Consider the following 16,713-nt stretch of genomic DNA (forward strand, 5'->3'; position numbering starts at 1 on the left):
AGTTGTTGACAGTGAGGAAGGATGTGGCAGGCTGCAGCGGGATATAGATAAGCTGCAGAGCTGGGCAGAAAGATGGCAAATGGAGTTCAATGTCGCTAAGTGTAAAGTGATTCACTTTGGTAAGAGTAACAGGAAGATGGAGTACTGGGCTAGTGGTTGGATACTTGTTAGTGTTGATGAGCAGAGGGATCTTGGTGTCCATGTGCACAGATCTCTGTGAAAGTTGCCACCCAGGTAAATAGTGCTGTGAAGAAGGCATATGGCGTACTGGCTTTTATTGGTAGAGGAATTGAGTTCCGGAGTCCTGAGGTCATGTTGCAGTTGTATAAGACTCTGGTGCGGCCGCATCTGGAGTATTGTGTGCAGTTTTGGTTGCCATACTATAGGAAGGATGTGGAGGCCCTGGAACGGGTGCAGAGGAGGTTTACCAGGATGTTGCCTGGTATGGTGGGAAGATCGTATGAGGAAAGGCTGAGGCAATTGGGGCTGTTTTCATTGGAGAAGAGAAGGTTTAGGGGTGACTTGATAGAGGTGTACAAGATGATTAGGGGTTTAGATAGCGTTGACCATGAGAACATTTTTTCACGCATGGAGTCAGCTATTATGAGGGGGCATAGCTTTAAATTAAGGGGTGGTAGGTTTAGGACAGATGTTAGGGGTAGATTCTTTACTCGGCGAGTCATGAGTTCATGGAATGCCCTGCCAGTAGCAGTGGTGGACTCTCCCTCTTTATGGGCACTTAAACGGGCATTGGATAGGCATATGGAGGATAGTAGGCTAGTGTAGGTTAGGTGGGCTTGGGTCGGCGCAACATCGAGGGCCAAAGGGCCTGTACTGCGCTGTATTTTTCTATGCTCTATGTTCTTATTTTAGATTGGAGGTAATTATTTCAGGGTAAATCCACATTTGAAATGTGGGGATTATTTAAAAGGCCATTTGATGAGAGTTCAGGATCAACTTATTCCTGTGAAAGATAAGGATGGAACTTCCTAAAGATTAGGAAACACCGGGTAACGAGATATTAACTCAGAGACGATGATGGATGTCAGGTTTAGGAAACAAATCCGATGAGGCCCTTGAGGTATATAAAGGATGCCGGAAAGAACTTAGACAACAAAACATGTCATGAAATGTCCTTGGCAAATAGTTACAGAGAATCCAAAGGCATTTTAAATGAGTATTGGGAGCAAGAGGCTAGCAAGGGAAAGGATAGGTCTACTCGTGGACAAAGAGGGAACTTTTGCATGAAGCTGAAAAACGTGTTGCTGGAAAAGCGCAGCAGGTCAGGCAGCATCCAAGGAGCAGGAGCATCGACGTTTCAGGCATAAGCCTGAACAAGGGCTTATGGCTGAAATGTCGATTCTCCTGCTCCTTGGATGCTGCCTGACCTGATGCGCTTTTCCAGCAACACATTTTTCAGCTCTGATCTCCAGTATCTGCAGTCCTCACTTTCTCCCATTTTTGCATGAAGCCAGCGGAAGAGAATGATCCTTTGTACTTTGCATTGGTATTCACCAAGGATAAAGAGAACGGACGAGGAGAGACTTAGGGAGGGGTATGTTGGTATTGTAGGGCATTTCTATATTAAGAGGATACAGAGTTGGACATTCTGAAAAACATTAGTAGATACGTTGCCAGAGCCCGATGGCATCTCTTCCACGATACTGAGGGCAATAAAGGGGGAGAGTCCCTGGGCTTTGACAGTGATCTTTGTATCCTCTTTAGCCACTGGTCAGGTCCCAGAAAACTGAAGAATAGCCAATTTTGTTTCTTTGTTCAAGGCAAACAATATGGATAATCCAGGAAATGAGAAGCCAGTGAGCCTTGCATCGTCAGTGGAGAATTTATTGGAGAAGATTCTTAGAGACAGGATTCAACTTGCATTTCGAAAAGAATGGATTTATTAGGGGTAGTCAGCAAGGCATTGTATTTTTAGTTGGGGGGGGGGAGGGGATGATTCTAGTCTCAAATTTGATTTGAGGTTTTTGAAGATGTGGCAAAAATGGTTGATTGAGGGTGTGGCAAAGATGATTGAGGGTAGCACAATGGACTTTACTAAGGCACTTGACCAGGCCTCTCATGGTATGCTGGTCCAGAAGATGGTGAGTTGGTAAGTTTGATATAAATGTTGGTTTGGTCATAGAAGACTGTAAATGCCGATAGGTGTTTTTCTGACTGGAAGTTTGTGACCAGTGGTGTACTGCAATGATTAACGCTGGGACCTCTTTCTTTGTAATATGTATAAATGATTTGCATGAAAATGGAGGTAGTCTGATTAAGTTTACAGACGGCATGAAAGTTGGAATTGTGGATAGTGAGGAAGATTATCAAAGAATGCAGCAGGGTATTGATCAGTTAGAACGTTGGGTAGAGAAATGGCAAGTGAAGTTTAATCTGGACAAGTGTGAGGTGATATATTTGGAGCAGGATCACTGATATAAAGAGAGATCTTGGGGTAATAGTCCATAGCTCCCTGCAAGTAACAATACCAATGGGTAAGATGGTAAAGAAGGTGCACGGCATGCTTCCCTAAGTAATGTCGCAGTTGGATGAAACTTTACTTAGGCCACATTCAGAATATTGTATGCAGTTTTGGTCGCTACAGTATAGTAAGGGTGTGGAAACTTGGGAGAGAGTGCGGAAGAGGTTTATCAGGATACTGCCTAGATTAGAGTGTAGTCCCTATAAGGAGAGGTTGGCAAAAGTTGGATCACTTATGATAGAGTGATAGAGGTCGAGGAAAGACCTGATAGAAGTACATAATATGATGAGAGACATGGATAGGGTGGATGCTTGGAGTCTTTGTCCCAGGGTGGCAATGCCAAATACTAAGGGGCATAGGTTTAAAGCAGATGTGTGAGGCAAGTATTTTATGCAAAGGCTGGTAGGTGCCAGGAATGTGCTGGAAGGTGAAGTGGTAGAAGCAGATGTGATAGGAATGTTTAAGAGGCACTTAAATAGAGGGGTGCCGATCATGTGCAGGCAGATTGGATTAGATTAGAATGGCATCATAGTCAGTACAGACATATTGGGCTGCAAGGCACTTTCCTGAGCTGTACTGTTGTATGTTCCTTGTAATCATGATTTGGAGATGCCGGTGTTGGATTGGGGTGGACATAGTTAAAAATCACACAACACCAGGTTTTAGTCCAACAGGTTTAATTGGAAGCACACTAGCTTTCGGAGCGACGCTCCTTCATCGGATGAAGGTGGAGGACACAATTCTAAGGCACAGAATTTATAGCAAAACTTTACAGTGTGATGTAACTGAAATCATACATTGAAAAATACCTTGATTGTCTGTTGAGTCTTTTGTCTGTTTGAATACCATGATAGTTTCATTACTTTCATGTGTAAATCTCAAAACCCTTTTTTTAATAAACAGTTGCATTCTCAGATGAGCTGTAACAATGAATGTTAGCTAGACAATACGTTGAAGGTGTTGGCCCCCTGTATTCTCTGTCTATGAAGTAAAGGGGCACAGCACAACAATCAACAGACAGGAGGGTTCCCTCCCAGTTGGGGAACACTTCAGTGGTCCAGGACATTCAACCTCTGACCTTCGGGTGACCATCCTCCAAGGTGGACTTCGGGACAGGCAGCAGAGGAAAGTGGCCGAGCAGAGGCTGATAGCTAAGTTCGGTGCCCATAGGTTGGCCTCAACCGGGACCTTGCGTTCATGTCACATTACAGGTGACCACCATTGCACTATAGATATACACAGACAATCCTACGCGTGTGCGCGCACACTCTCCTATGTACAGGAGTGTGCGTGCGCGCGCACACAGGCATCTTCTCAGAGACTTAGTCCGCTCTACATACACTACACACACATATACACGTACACATATGCACTCTCTCTCACTGTCAACCGCACAGGCGCATGCACTCCCACACACACACCCCTACCCCACACAGACCCACACACAAACATGGACACAGACCCACATGCGCACATATATTTTGTGGGGTGAATTTGTACTTGCAGAGTTACATTGTACTATGCTCAAAAGTTGCATGAATTCATGTAAAGCCCTGTTATCTCTCTTGTCAGATTAGTATCAATCTAGACGTCATAGCATAGACAGAGAACACGGGGCTAACGCCTTCAACATATTGTCTAGCTAACATTGTTACAGCTCATCTGAGAATGCAATTTTTAAAAAAAAAAGGTTTTTGTGATTTATACATGAAAGAAGTGAAACTATCATGGTATTCGAACAGATGAAAGACTCAACCGACAATCAAGGTATTTTTCAATGTATAATTTCAGTTACATCACACTGCAACGTTTTGCTGTAAATTCTGTGCCTTAGAATTGTGTCCTCCACTATCACCCTGATGAAGGGGCAGCGCTCCGAAAGCTAGTGTGCCTCCAGTTAAACCTGTTGGACTATAAGCTGGTGTTGTGATTTTTTAACTTTGTCCCTTGTGATGTGAGTCTACCTCTGCCACTTTATTTGAAAGCCTTCCTGACGGACTTGAAATACACCTCCAGGTGACCTTTCTGGTTCTGCCCCGAACCTAATTTCTTTTGTTGCCAATATTATTGGTACCTATGTATACCACAACTATTGGCTGTTCATCCTTTTGCTTCAGAATAATATGTACCTGTATTTATTGCGAGATATGACTCTGACTCTTATATCATTGATCCTGTTACCCTGGAGGCAACATACCATCCTGGAGTCTTGTTTTTGGCTACAACCTGTCTGTTCACCATACAGTAAATTTTTCCTGGTTATGTGGTATAGATGTTTTAAGTTAATATATTTTATTTCTTATTGTAGGATGGTGATTCTTCATTGAGAAATGCTGCTTCCTTCCCTTTAAGGTCGCCGCAAGCAGTGTGCTCTCCTGCAAGCAGTGATGGAACTCCAAAAGGTATGCTTAAGTTGCATATTTCTGAACCTATCCTGGATACTGTGTTTAGTGTAATGGGTACTTGAACTTGATTGTGAAGCAGAAATGTAATTGAAGAACTTGAAGACATGAGAATCAATCAAAGCACTTTATTGGTTGCAAGTTATTTTGACAATAAGATACAGGAGCAGATTTAAGCCATTCATAGAATGTTGTAGTTCTGTTCGCCGAGCTGGGAGTTTTTGTTGCAAACGTTTCGTCCCCTTTCTAGGTGACATCTTCAGTGCTTGGGAGCCTCCTGTGAAGCGCTTCTGTGCTGATTCCTCCGGCATTTATAGTGGTTTGAATCTGCCGCTTCTGGTTGTCAGTTCCGTGTTTTGTGCAGTCCTTGCATGGGACTGCACAAAACAAAAAACAAAAACACTACATAGGACAAACAGGAAGACAGCTAACAACCCGCATCCATGAACACCAACTAGTCACGAAACGACACGACCAGCTATCCCTAGTAGCTATGCACTCAGATGACAAACAACATGAATTTGATTGGGACAACACTATTATAGCGCAGGCCAAACAGAGAACAGCCAGGGAATTCCTAGAGGCTTGGCAGTCATCCACAAATTCTACCAACAGACACATCAACCTAGACCCAATATACCGGCCACTGCAGCGGACAGCAACTGACGACCGGAAGCGGCAGATTCAAACCAGTATAAATGCTGGAGGAATCAGCACAGGAGGCTCCCAAGCACTGAAGATGTCTCCTAGAAAGGGGACGAAACTCCCAGCTCGGCAAACAGAACCACAACAACGAGCACCCGAGCTACAAATCTTCTCACAAACATTCATAGAATCTCACTGCAGAAAGAGGCCATTTAGTCCAAGACCACATTGAACTTCCAAAGAGCATCCCACCCAAACGCAACCTCCTGTCGAATCCTCTGCAGCCCTTCATTGACTATGGTTGGTCCCTCTAACCTGCACAGCTTTCAACTGTGGAAGGAAACCAGAGCACCCAGAGGAAACCCATGCAGACACAAGGAGGACATGCAAACTCTACACAGGCAGTCAAAGGTTGGAATTGAATCTGTCCTGTCTCCCTTTTCAGTCCCCTTCAGGATCTTTTATGTCAATTAGATTGCCCCTCATTTTTCTAAACTCCTGAGAGTATCAGACTAAACTGCTCAATGCCTCTTTGCTTCATATAGCACAGAAGCAGGCTCTATAGCCTACCATATCTATGCCATCAATAAGCACCAAACTAGATTCATCAGCACTTGGCCCATCGAGTCTTCTCCCCCATTCAATCGTAATTTCTCAAGTTCATACTCTTGCCGCCTTCTCTTTGTTCCCCTCTAAATCTCTTTATCTTAAAACATTGTGACTTGGCCTCTACATCCTTCTGAGACATTAAGTTCCATAGATTCTCCACCCTCTTATCTGAAGAAATTCATCCTCATTTTCTAAAGGGTTGTCCCTTCACTCTGAGATAGTGTGCTGTGGTCTATAGCTAATAGTAACCTGGTACAGTCCTCATCTAAATGTCACTAAAGTGTTGCAAGGGTACCTGCCTCCACCACCCTCTGAGACAGCACATTCTATATTTCTATTCCCTGTGGGTGAAAAAATGTTCCCACTGATCTCCTCTAAACTATTTACTCCTCACTTTAAACTTGTCATCTGGTCTCAGACACACTGTCATAAGGAAAAGATTCTCAACTATCTATCTTGTCTGTGTCTCAAATTCCTCATAAATCCTAATCTCCTTTCCTCTGGAAGGAAAATAAACTCAGCCTATCCAGTTTCTCATAACTGAAACTTTTCATCCCATTCTGATGAATCTCTTCTGCACCCTCTCTACTGCAATCCCACCCTTTCAATAGCTTGGCAAAATATTCCATCTGTGACCTGAACCAATGCTTTATAAAGTTGGAACAAGATTTTCACCCTCCTTTGTTTTATGCCTTGGCTAATGAAGGCTTGTATACCTTCAACACCCTATCTACTCGTATTGACACCTTCAAGGATTTATGAAGCATTTGGTCTCACAAACATGCAAGGAATAGAGGATGCAGACCATGTGCAGGAAGATGGGTTTACTTTTAGAATGGCATCCTGGTCAGTATAGACAAGGTCCTGGTCTTGTGCTATACTGTTCTAATTCTACTGAGTGTGGAGTCTAATTTGTTATATGATTTCTGTTCCATTATTAAGTGATCACAATCTAGGGTAAAGCTTGCTTTTAAATATATTTAGATTTAATTAGTGTATTATAATTTATTAATATATGGAAGCAACTTAGATAATGACTTAACATTGTAATAAGTTTGTAAATTTATCTCAAGAACTTGAGATTTTATTTCACATAAATATTCACAAAAATGAAACTAACAAGAATGGCACTCTTTGTTGAACATGAGAAAGTAGATGTGAAGGTGCGAAAGTAGATAAGTCCCGGGGCCGGATGGGATTTTTCCGAGAATTCTCTGGGAAGCTAGGAAGGAGATGGCCAAGCCTTTGGCCTTGACCTTTGAGTTGTCATTGTCTATAGGTTTAGTACCAGAGGACCGGGGGATTGCAACTGTTATGCCTTTGTTCAAGAAGGGCAGTAGAGATGACCCAAATAATTTATAGACCAGTGAGCCTTCCATCTGTTGTAGGAAAAGTTTGGAAAGGCTTATTAGAGATAGGATTTATAATCATCTAGCAAGCGACAATTTGATTGGAAATAGTCAACATGGATTTGACAAGGGCAGGTCGTGTCTCACAAACCTCAATTGAGTTTTTTGAGAAGGTGACCAAGCATGTGAATGAGGGTAGGGCAGTTGAAGGGGAAAGGCTTATTAGAGATAGGATTTATAATCATCTAGCAAGCGACAATTTGATTGGAAATAGTCAACATGGATTTGACAAGGGCAGGTCGTGTCTCACAAACCTCAATTGAGTTTTTTGAGAAGGTGACCAAGCATGTGAATGAGGGTAGGGCAGTTGAAGTGGTATGCATGGAATTCGTTCAGTAAACCTTTGATAAGGTTCTTCATGGTAGGCTACTGGAGAAAATGCAGAGGCATGGGATTGGAGGTGATTTAGCAGCCTAGATTAGAAACTGGCTTTCTGTAAGAAGGTTGATGGAAAATATTCAGCCTGGAGTCTAGTTACTAGTGGTGTGCCACAAGGTTCTGATTTGGGACCATTGCTGTTTGTCATTTTTATAAATGCCTTGGATGCAGGCATAGGTGGATGAGTTAGTAAGTTTGCAGATGCTACTGAAGTTGGAGAAGTGGTGGACAGTGTGGAAGAATGTTGGAAGTTGCAGGGAGATGTGGGCTGAAATGTGGCAAATGGAGTTCAATACAGATAAATACGAGGTGATTCCCTTTGGAAAGAATAACAGGAAGGCAGAATACTGGGTCAATGAAAAGATTCTTGGTAGTGTGGATATGCAGAGGGATCTTGGTATCCATGTACATAGATCCCTGAAAGTTGCCATCCAGGTTGATAGTGCTCTGAAGAAAGCATACAGTGTGTTAGTTTTTATTGGTAGAGGGATTGAGTTCCAGAGCCATGATTTCATGCTGTAACTGTACGAAACGCTAGTGCGGCCTTACTTGGAGTATTGTGTATAGTTTTGATCGCCCTATTATTGGAAGGATGTAGAAGCATTGAAAAAGGTGCAGAGGAGATTTACCAGGATGTTGCCTGGCCTGGAGGGAACGTCTTATGAGGAAAGGCTGAGGGATTTGGCTCTATTCTCATTGGAAAGAAGGAGGCTAAGAGGGGATTTAATAGAGACATACAAGATGATCAGAGGATTAGATAGGGTAGACAGTGAGAGTCTTTTTCCTGTGATGATTACATCTTGTATGAGGGGGCGTAGCTGCAAACTGAGGAGTGATAGATTTAAGACCGATGTCAGAGGCAGGTTCTTCACTCAGTGGTAACGGTGTGGAATGCCCTGCCTGCCAATATAGTTAACTCAGCCACATTAGGGGCATTAGACAGTCCTTGGATAAGCATATGGCTGATGGGATAATGCAGGGTGATGGGCTTAGATTAGTTCACATGTCGGTGTAACATCGAGGGCTGAAAGGCCTGTTCTGCTCTATATTCTATGTTTGCAGCATCATGTTGATAAAACTTATTTTGCATGAGGTAGTCCATTGTTAGCTGAGCAATTAGTTTCCATCTGTTACATTTATTTTCAAAGTTGAATGAAAACATTGCACTGAGCCCAAGAAGAAGGTTCCTTCTGAGCTGCGTGGTCGCATGGCTACCCAGCAGTTCAGAACTTGCTGTGCAGTGAGTAAGCAAGAAACAGTCCACTTAATTTGTGTATATGTGCATTAATCTTACAAGGTCTGCAGAGTGCAGGTTGTACTAACGGACCATGTATTGCGGTGTAAAGCCACTGACCAAATGCTGCTGTTAAGCCAAAGAGTGATTTTGCCATCACTCAGAGTAATAATCTGAATGCCAAATCTGTTGGGTGGACTCTCAGAACCTATTGGATATCCGTTAGATTTTTCGATCAGCTCAACCCCAGGGTATCTCTGTAAGCAATCCCCAGAGTAGTGACCTAGGTCCAACCATCTTCAGCTGTTTCATTTAATGACCTTCCCTTCCTTATGAAATTAGAAATGAGAATGTTCTCAGATGTTCAGTACCATTTGTGACTCCTTAGACATTGAAACTTTGTGTCAAAATGCAGTTAGACTGTGATGGCATCTAGATTTTGGTTAATGAATGGCAAATAACCTTTGCACCACTCTTACCAAGCAATGACCATTCTTGGCAAGAGAATCTAAACATTGACTCTTTGGCATTTGTTACATTACCAACACTGAATTCCCTCCTCTGAAAATTTGGGCTGCAACATCCATGTAAAATGTGTGGCTACAAGAGCAGGTCAGAAGCTAGGAATACTGCAGCAAGCTATTTGCCTCCTGACTCTCTGTAGCCTATGCATAATCTACAAGGCACAGGTCAGGAATGTGTTTGAATGATCTGCAATTGCCTGGATGGGTGGTGCTTCATAACACACGAGCCAGGACAATTCAGCCTGCTTGATTGGCAGACCAACCATCAACTTCATTCGCTTTACCACCGACATGCAGAATCATCTAAATCAAGTCAGAAGTCACATGACACCAGGTTATAGTCCAGCAGGTTTATTTGGAATCTCAAGCTTTCAGAGCCATTGCTGCTTTGTCAAATGACCCACTTCCACCTAATGAAGGAGTAATGCTCCCAAAGCTTGAGATTCCAAATAAACCTGCTGGACTATAACCTGGTGTCATGTGACTTCTGACTTGATTTAGATGATTCTGCATGTTGGTGGTAAAGCGAGTGAAGTTGATGGTTGGTCTGCCAAAGGACCTGGGTGAATTACTGCCATGTATCGTTAAGATGGTTTGCAGATGCCGGTGTTTGACTGGGGTGGACAAAATCAGAAGTCACATGACACCAAGTTATAGTCCAGCAGGTTTATTTGGAATCTCAAGCATTCAGAGCCATTGCTTCTTTGTCAAATGACCCACTTCCACCTAATGAAGGAGTAATGCTCCCAAAGCTTGAGATTTCATATAAACCTGCTGGACTATAACTTGGTGTCATGTGACTTCTGATTTTGTCCACCCCAGTCAAACACCGGCATCTGCAAACCATCTTAAAGATACATGGCAGTAATTCACCCGGGTCCTTTGGCAGCATTTTTAAAATCTGCACCATCTACCATCTAGAAGAACAACGCAACAGTTGCACAGGGGCACCACCACCTGCACATTCCCCTCAAAGCCACTTACCACCTTGAAAAGTTTGAAAATCTATCACGATTCATGCAGTGGAGCAGGGTCAAAATCCTTGAATTCCCTTCCCGAAGCAGTTTGGATCTCCCTGCATACCAAGGACTGGTGCAGTTTAAGAAGGCAGCTCAGGGTCATCACCTTTTCGAAATCAATTAAGGTTAGCAAATACATTCTGGCGTAGTTAGTGAAGCTTGCGTATGCTCAAGCAGCAATAGTAGGTATTTGTTTCTTCAAGTCTTTTCCAGAGTCGTGAGATCATGGCTGACTGGAGTATAACCTGAAATATGTATCCTGGCTTACCTTGACTAATCTTGCACTCCCTTCACTTAGAATCTACCTCTACTTTAAAGATATTTCAAGGACAATTTTCCTGAAAAGGTGGGTTGAAGCACGGTTCCAAAAACTACTGGCCCTCCAAGAGAAAATATTTTGACTCACCTCTTTATGTGTCACCTCTTTTAATTGGTTGCCCGTGATTTTTAAGCAGAGACTCCTAGTCTTGGTTTGTCTTAAAATAGAAACAAAAGAACAAAAAAAAAGGGAAATACAGCACAGGAACAGGCATTTTGCCCTGTAAGTCTGTGCCAATCATCATGCTTTAAATTTAAAAAATGAACCTTTTGCCCTTATTCAGTCTGTATCCCACTATTCCCCCTCTATTCATGTAACTATCCAGATGCCTCTTAAATATCATAAGCATGCCTGCTTTCACCACTACTTCTATCAGTGCATTCCAGGCTCCTACCACACTGTGAAAACCTTCCCTCGCTCATCTATCTTAAACTTTCTGCCTCTCCCTTTGAACGTGCGCTCCCTTGTAATTGAAACTTCAACTCTGGGTAAAGGCCTCTGACTATCCACCCTGTCTATACCTCTCATAATCTTGTAAACCTCTTATTAGGTCTCCTCTCAGCTGCCATCTTAAAAGTGAAAACAATCCGTGTCTTTTTAACCTTTCCTCATCACCACCAATGCCTTCAAGACCAGCAACATCTTGATGAACCTTCTCTGCACTCTCCAAAGCTTCCACATCCTTCTGGTAGTGTGGCAACCGAAACTGTACACAGTACTCCAAATGTGGCCAAGTAAAGGTTTTATTCGGCTGCAACATGGTTTGCTAACCCAGATCTGTCTATATGTTAATAGAACATAGAAAAGTACAGCACAGAATAGGCCCATGATGATGTGTCGAGGTTTAATCTTAATGTAATATATAATAGCTGCAAATATGTTGCTGGTCAAAGCACAGCAGGCCAGGCAGCATCTCAGGAATAGAGAATTCGACGTTTCGAGCATAAGCCCTTCATCAGGAATAAGAGAGAGAGAGCCAAGCAGGCTAAGATAAAAGGTAGGGAGGAGGGACTAGGGGGAGGGGCGATGGAGGTGGGATAGGTGGAAGGAGGTCAAGGTGAGGGTGATAGGCCGGAGTGGGGTGGGGGCGGAGAGGTCAGGAAGAGGATCGCAGGTTAGGAGGGCGGTGCTGAGTTGAGGGAACCGACTGAGACAAGGTGGGGGGAGGGGAAATGAGGAAACTGGAGAAATCTGAATTCATACCTTGTGGTTGGAGGGTTCCCATTGGAAGATGAGGCGCTCCTCCTCCAGCCGTCGTGTAGTTGTGTTCTGCCGGTGGAGGAGTCCAAGGACCTGCATGTCCTCGGTGGAGTGGGAGGGAGAGTTAAAGTGTTGAGCCACGGGGTGATTGGGTTGGTTGGTTCGGGCGGCCCGGAGGTGTTCTCTGAAGCGTTCTGCAAGTAAGTGGCCTGTCTCCCCAATATAGAGGAGGCCACATCGGGTGCAGCGGATGCAATAGATGATGTGTGTGGAGGTACAGGTGAACTTGTGGCGGATATGGAAGGATCCCTTGGGGCCTTGGAGGGAAGTGAGTGTGGAGGTGTGGGCGCAAGTTTTACATTTCCTGCGGTTGCAGGGGAAGGTGCCGGGGGTGGAGGTTGGGTTGGTGGGGGGTGTGGATCTGATGAGGGAGTCACGAAGGGAGTGGTCCTTGCGGAACGCTGATAGGGGAGGGGAGGGAAATATATCCTTGGTGGTGGGGTCCGTTTGGAGGTGGCGGAAATGGCGGCGGATGATAAGTTGTATGCGGAGGTTGGTGGGGTGGTAGGTGAGAACCAGTGGGGTTCTGTCTTGGTGGCAGTTGGAGGAGCAGGGCTCAAGGGCGGAGGAGCGGGAAGTGGAGGAGATGCGGTGGAGGGCATCGTCGATCATGTCTGGGGGGAATCTGCGGTCCTTGAAGAAGGAGGAATAACCTACGCACCCCTCAACTCACTGTTATCCATGTCCATGTCCAGTAGTTGCTTAAATGTCCCTAATGACTCTGCTTCCACCACCACAGCTAGCAACGCATTCCATACATTCACAACTCTCTGCATAGAGAACCTACCTCTGCCGTCTCCTTTATACCTTCCTCCTAATATCTTCAAATTATGACTCCTCGTACCAGTCAATCCTGCCCTGGGGAAAAGTCTCGAGCTATTGACTCTATCTATTCCACTCATTATCTTGTATATCTTGATCAAGTCTCCTCTCTTCCTCCTCCTCTCCAGAGAGAAAAGTCCGAGCTTATTTAACCTTTCCTAATGTTCCTAAGGGTTCTGCCATTTACAGTATAATTTATACCTAAATTTGATCCTTCAAAATGCATCACCTCACATTTGCCTGGATTAAACTCCATCTGCCATTTCTGTGCCCAAGCCGCCAATCTATCTATATCCTGTTGTATCCTTTCACAGTCGGTGGCACTATCAGCAACTCCAGCAATTTGTGTTATCTGCAAATTTACTAATCAGACCATCCACATTTCCCTCCAGATAACTTATATATACTACTCAAAGTTTGTGAGAAGACTTGTAGCTCGGGTACTCTTTGTTGTGGTTCTGTTCGCCAAGCTGAGAATTTGTGTTGCAGATGTTTCGTCCCCAGTCTAGGTGATATCCTCAATGCTTGGGAGCCTCCTATAAAGCACTTCTGTGATCTTTCCTCCGGCATTTGTAGTAGTTTGAATCTGCCGCTTCCGGTTGTCAGTTCCAGCTGTCTGTTGCAGTGGTCGGTATATTGGGTCCAGGTTGATGTGCTTATTGATTTGAATCTGTGGATGAGTGCCATGCCTCTAGGAATTCCCTGGCTGTTCTCTGTTTGGCCTGTCCTATAATAGTAGTGTTGTCCCAGTCGAATTCCTGTTGCTTGTCATCTGCATGTGTGGCTAAGGATAGCTGGTCTTGTCGTTTCGTGGCTAGTTGGTGTTCCTGGATGTGGATCGTTAGCTGTCTTCCTGTTTGTCCTATGTAGTGTTTTGTGAAGTCCTTGCATGGGATTTTGTCCACTACATTGGTTTTGCTCATGCTGGGTATCGGGTCCTTTGTTCTGGTGAGTTGTTGTCTGAGAGAAGCTGATGGTTTGTGTGCTGTTATGGGTCCTAGTGGTCGCAGTAGTCTGGCTGTCAGTTCGGAAATGCTCTTGGTGTATGGTAGTGTGACTAGTCCTTTGGGTTGTGGCATGTCCTCGTTCTATTGTCTTTCCCTTGGGCATCTGTTGATGAAATTGCGCGGGTATCCGTTTTTGGCGAATACATTGTATAGGTATTCTTCTTCCTCTTTTTTGCAGTTCTGGTGTACTGCAGTGTTGTGGCCCTTTTGAATAGTGTCTTGATGCAACTTCTTTTGTGTGAGTCGGGGTGGTTGCTTTCGTAAGCAACGAAACGACACGACCAGCTATCCTTAGTAGCCACACACGCAAATGACAAGCAACATGAATTCGACTAGGCCAACACTACTATTATAGGACAAGCCAAACAGAGAACAGCCAGGGAATTCCTAGAGGCATGGCACTCATCCACAGATTCAATCAATAAGCACATCGACCTGGACCCAATATACCGACCACTGCAACTGACAACTGGAAGTGGCAGATTCAAACCACTACAAATGCAGGAGGAAAGATCACAGAAACGCTTTGTAGGAGGCTCCCAAGCACTGAGGATGTCAGCTAGACAGGGAACGAAATGTCTGCAACACAAATTCCCAGCTCGGCGAACAGAGCCACAACATATATATGCTACTAGTGGGACATTGCTAATTGCTGGTCTCCATTCTAAAAAAACACTCTTCTCTGACCAAGCTAGTTTTATATCCATCTAGCCAGCCCATCCCGAATCTCATGTGATTTTAGTGTTTGTACCAATCTGCCATGTGGGACTTTATCAAATTACTTACTAAAGTCCATGCAAACTATATCCACAAACCCCTCTACAGCTGTGTGGTACAATCATTTTGTGTCTCTTTCTTCTAAATTCCAATGGATTCGAACCCAGCCTGTCCAACCTTTTCTTTGTAAGAGAACCCACTCAATCCAGGTCTTAGTCTGGTAAGTCTGCTCTGAACTGCTTCCAGTGCAGTTATGTTATCTAAGGTGATCAATGCTATAAACTGTGCTCCAGATGGGCTGTCATCAATGCCCTGCATAAGTCACACACAACCTCCTTATTTTTATATTCAATTTCCTGTTCAATAAATGACATTGTTAGCTTTCCTAATTAACTTTCTGTACCTACACTTTTATCCTATTTCAATTCTCACAATCGGGCATCCAGATCCCCCTGAACTGAGCTCAAATCTCTCACCATTTCGATAATGGGTTTTTTAAGTGTCTCTGCCATAATTTATTTGTCATGTTTTTGCCTTTCACTTTATCTATCTATAATCCTTTGATTGTGTCTTTGTGTCCTCTTCACAGCTTATTGTGTTGTTAGCATATTTGGCAACCATGCTATCTGTTCCTTCAGCCAGGTTATTCATATAAATTGTAAACACCTCTAGGTCCCAGCACCACTTCCTGTGGCACACTGCTCATTACAACCAGTCAACCAGCTAGAGACTGTGCTGTTAGCCAGCCAAGCTATTTTTCTATTCAGCAGATGTGAACTTTGTTATTTGAACCAGCATTTATTGCCCATCCCTAATTGTCCTTGAGAAGATTGTGAAGCTGTTCAAGCCAGTATGCTGCCACCCAAAACCATGAACTTTTATTTTCTGCAATGACCTTTTATATTACCTTGTCTTCTGGAAACCTAAGGACAGTGTATCCACTGGTTCCCCATTATTCACAGAATGATTTACTTCCTCAAAATAGAGCTCCAGTAGATCAGTCAAACAGTTTTTCATTTCACAAATCACGTTGCCTCTGTCTTATACGTTGAACTTATCCATTTACATGCTCTAACTACTTTAATAATAGTTGCTAACATTTTACCTCTGTAAATCACCATCTGCACAAACAAATAAGAGTAGATAAGATACTGAGCATTTCCATCAGTCCATATGTATAAAATTTGAAATGATGTCCAATATTTGATGTGGTTCCAAAATTGTGTTTGCTAAGTAATCCTGAGAGTGCAAGGAGTTATGCAGACAAGCTGAATTCTAAGGTGAGGGGAGCATACCCTTGACATCAAAGCCATATTTGACAGAGTGTGGTAGCCAATAGGAACTGGGGAGGCAGGAACTCCATTGGTTGGAGTAACACCCGGCACTAAAGAGTATTAGAGATCTACAAAACAGAAGCTCCTTTGGTCCATCATGTCTGCACCAGTCACCTAATTATTTTTCTTATGTTCTCTAAACCATCTGCCTTTTAACTTAAATTGATGCCCCTGGTCATTGATCTCCCCATCACGGGGAGAGCAGCTTCTTTTTCTATCATGATTTGGAGACGTCTGTGTTGGACTGGGGTGTACAAAGTTAAAAATCGCATAACACCTGGCTCTGGTCTAACAGGTTTATTTGGAAGTACTTAGCTTTTAGGAGTGCTGCTCCTTCATCAGGTGGTTGTGGAGAATAAGACTATAAGACACAGAATTTATAGCAAAAGTTTGCAATGTGTTGTAATTGAAGTTATATGTTGAAAAAGACCTGGATTGTTTAAGTCTTTCATCTTTTAGAATTACCGTGTTGGTTTCAGTTCTTTCTTATGTAAATCGCAAAACCTTTTTATAAAAAAGTTACATTTTCAAATGAACTTTATTAATTGGTGT

The 16,713-nt window shown here is 43.5% G+C and overlaps 1 protein-coding gene across 3 annotated transcripts in view; it reads left to right on the forward strand.

Moving 5' to 3' along the window:
- nipbla (NIPBL cohesin loading factor a) overlaps positions 1–16,713 on the forward strand; it is a 529,062-nt gene that overhangs the window by 152,194 nt on the left and 360,155 nt on the right. For all 3 annotated transcript variants that reach the window (XM_060834051.1, XM_060834059.1, XM_060834067.1), the window contains one exon: positions 4,791–4,884. In XM_060834051.1, the coding sequence (XP_060690034.1) occupies positions 4,791–4,884 (94 nt within the window). The remainder of the gene's footprint in view (positions 1–4,790; positions 4,885–16,713) is intronic.

This window comes from Hemiscyllium ocellatum, chromosome 2, assembly GCF_020745735.1.
Source record: "Hemiscyllium ocellatum isolate sHemOce1 chromosome 2, sHemOce1.pat.X.cur, whole genome shotgun sequence".
Lineage (NCBI taxonomy): Eukaryota > Metazoa > Chordata > Chondrichthyes > Orectolobiformes > Hemiscylliidae > Hemiscyllium > Hemiscyllium ocellatum.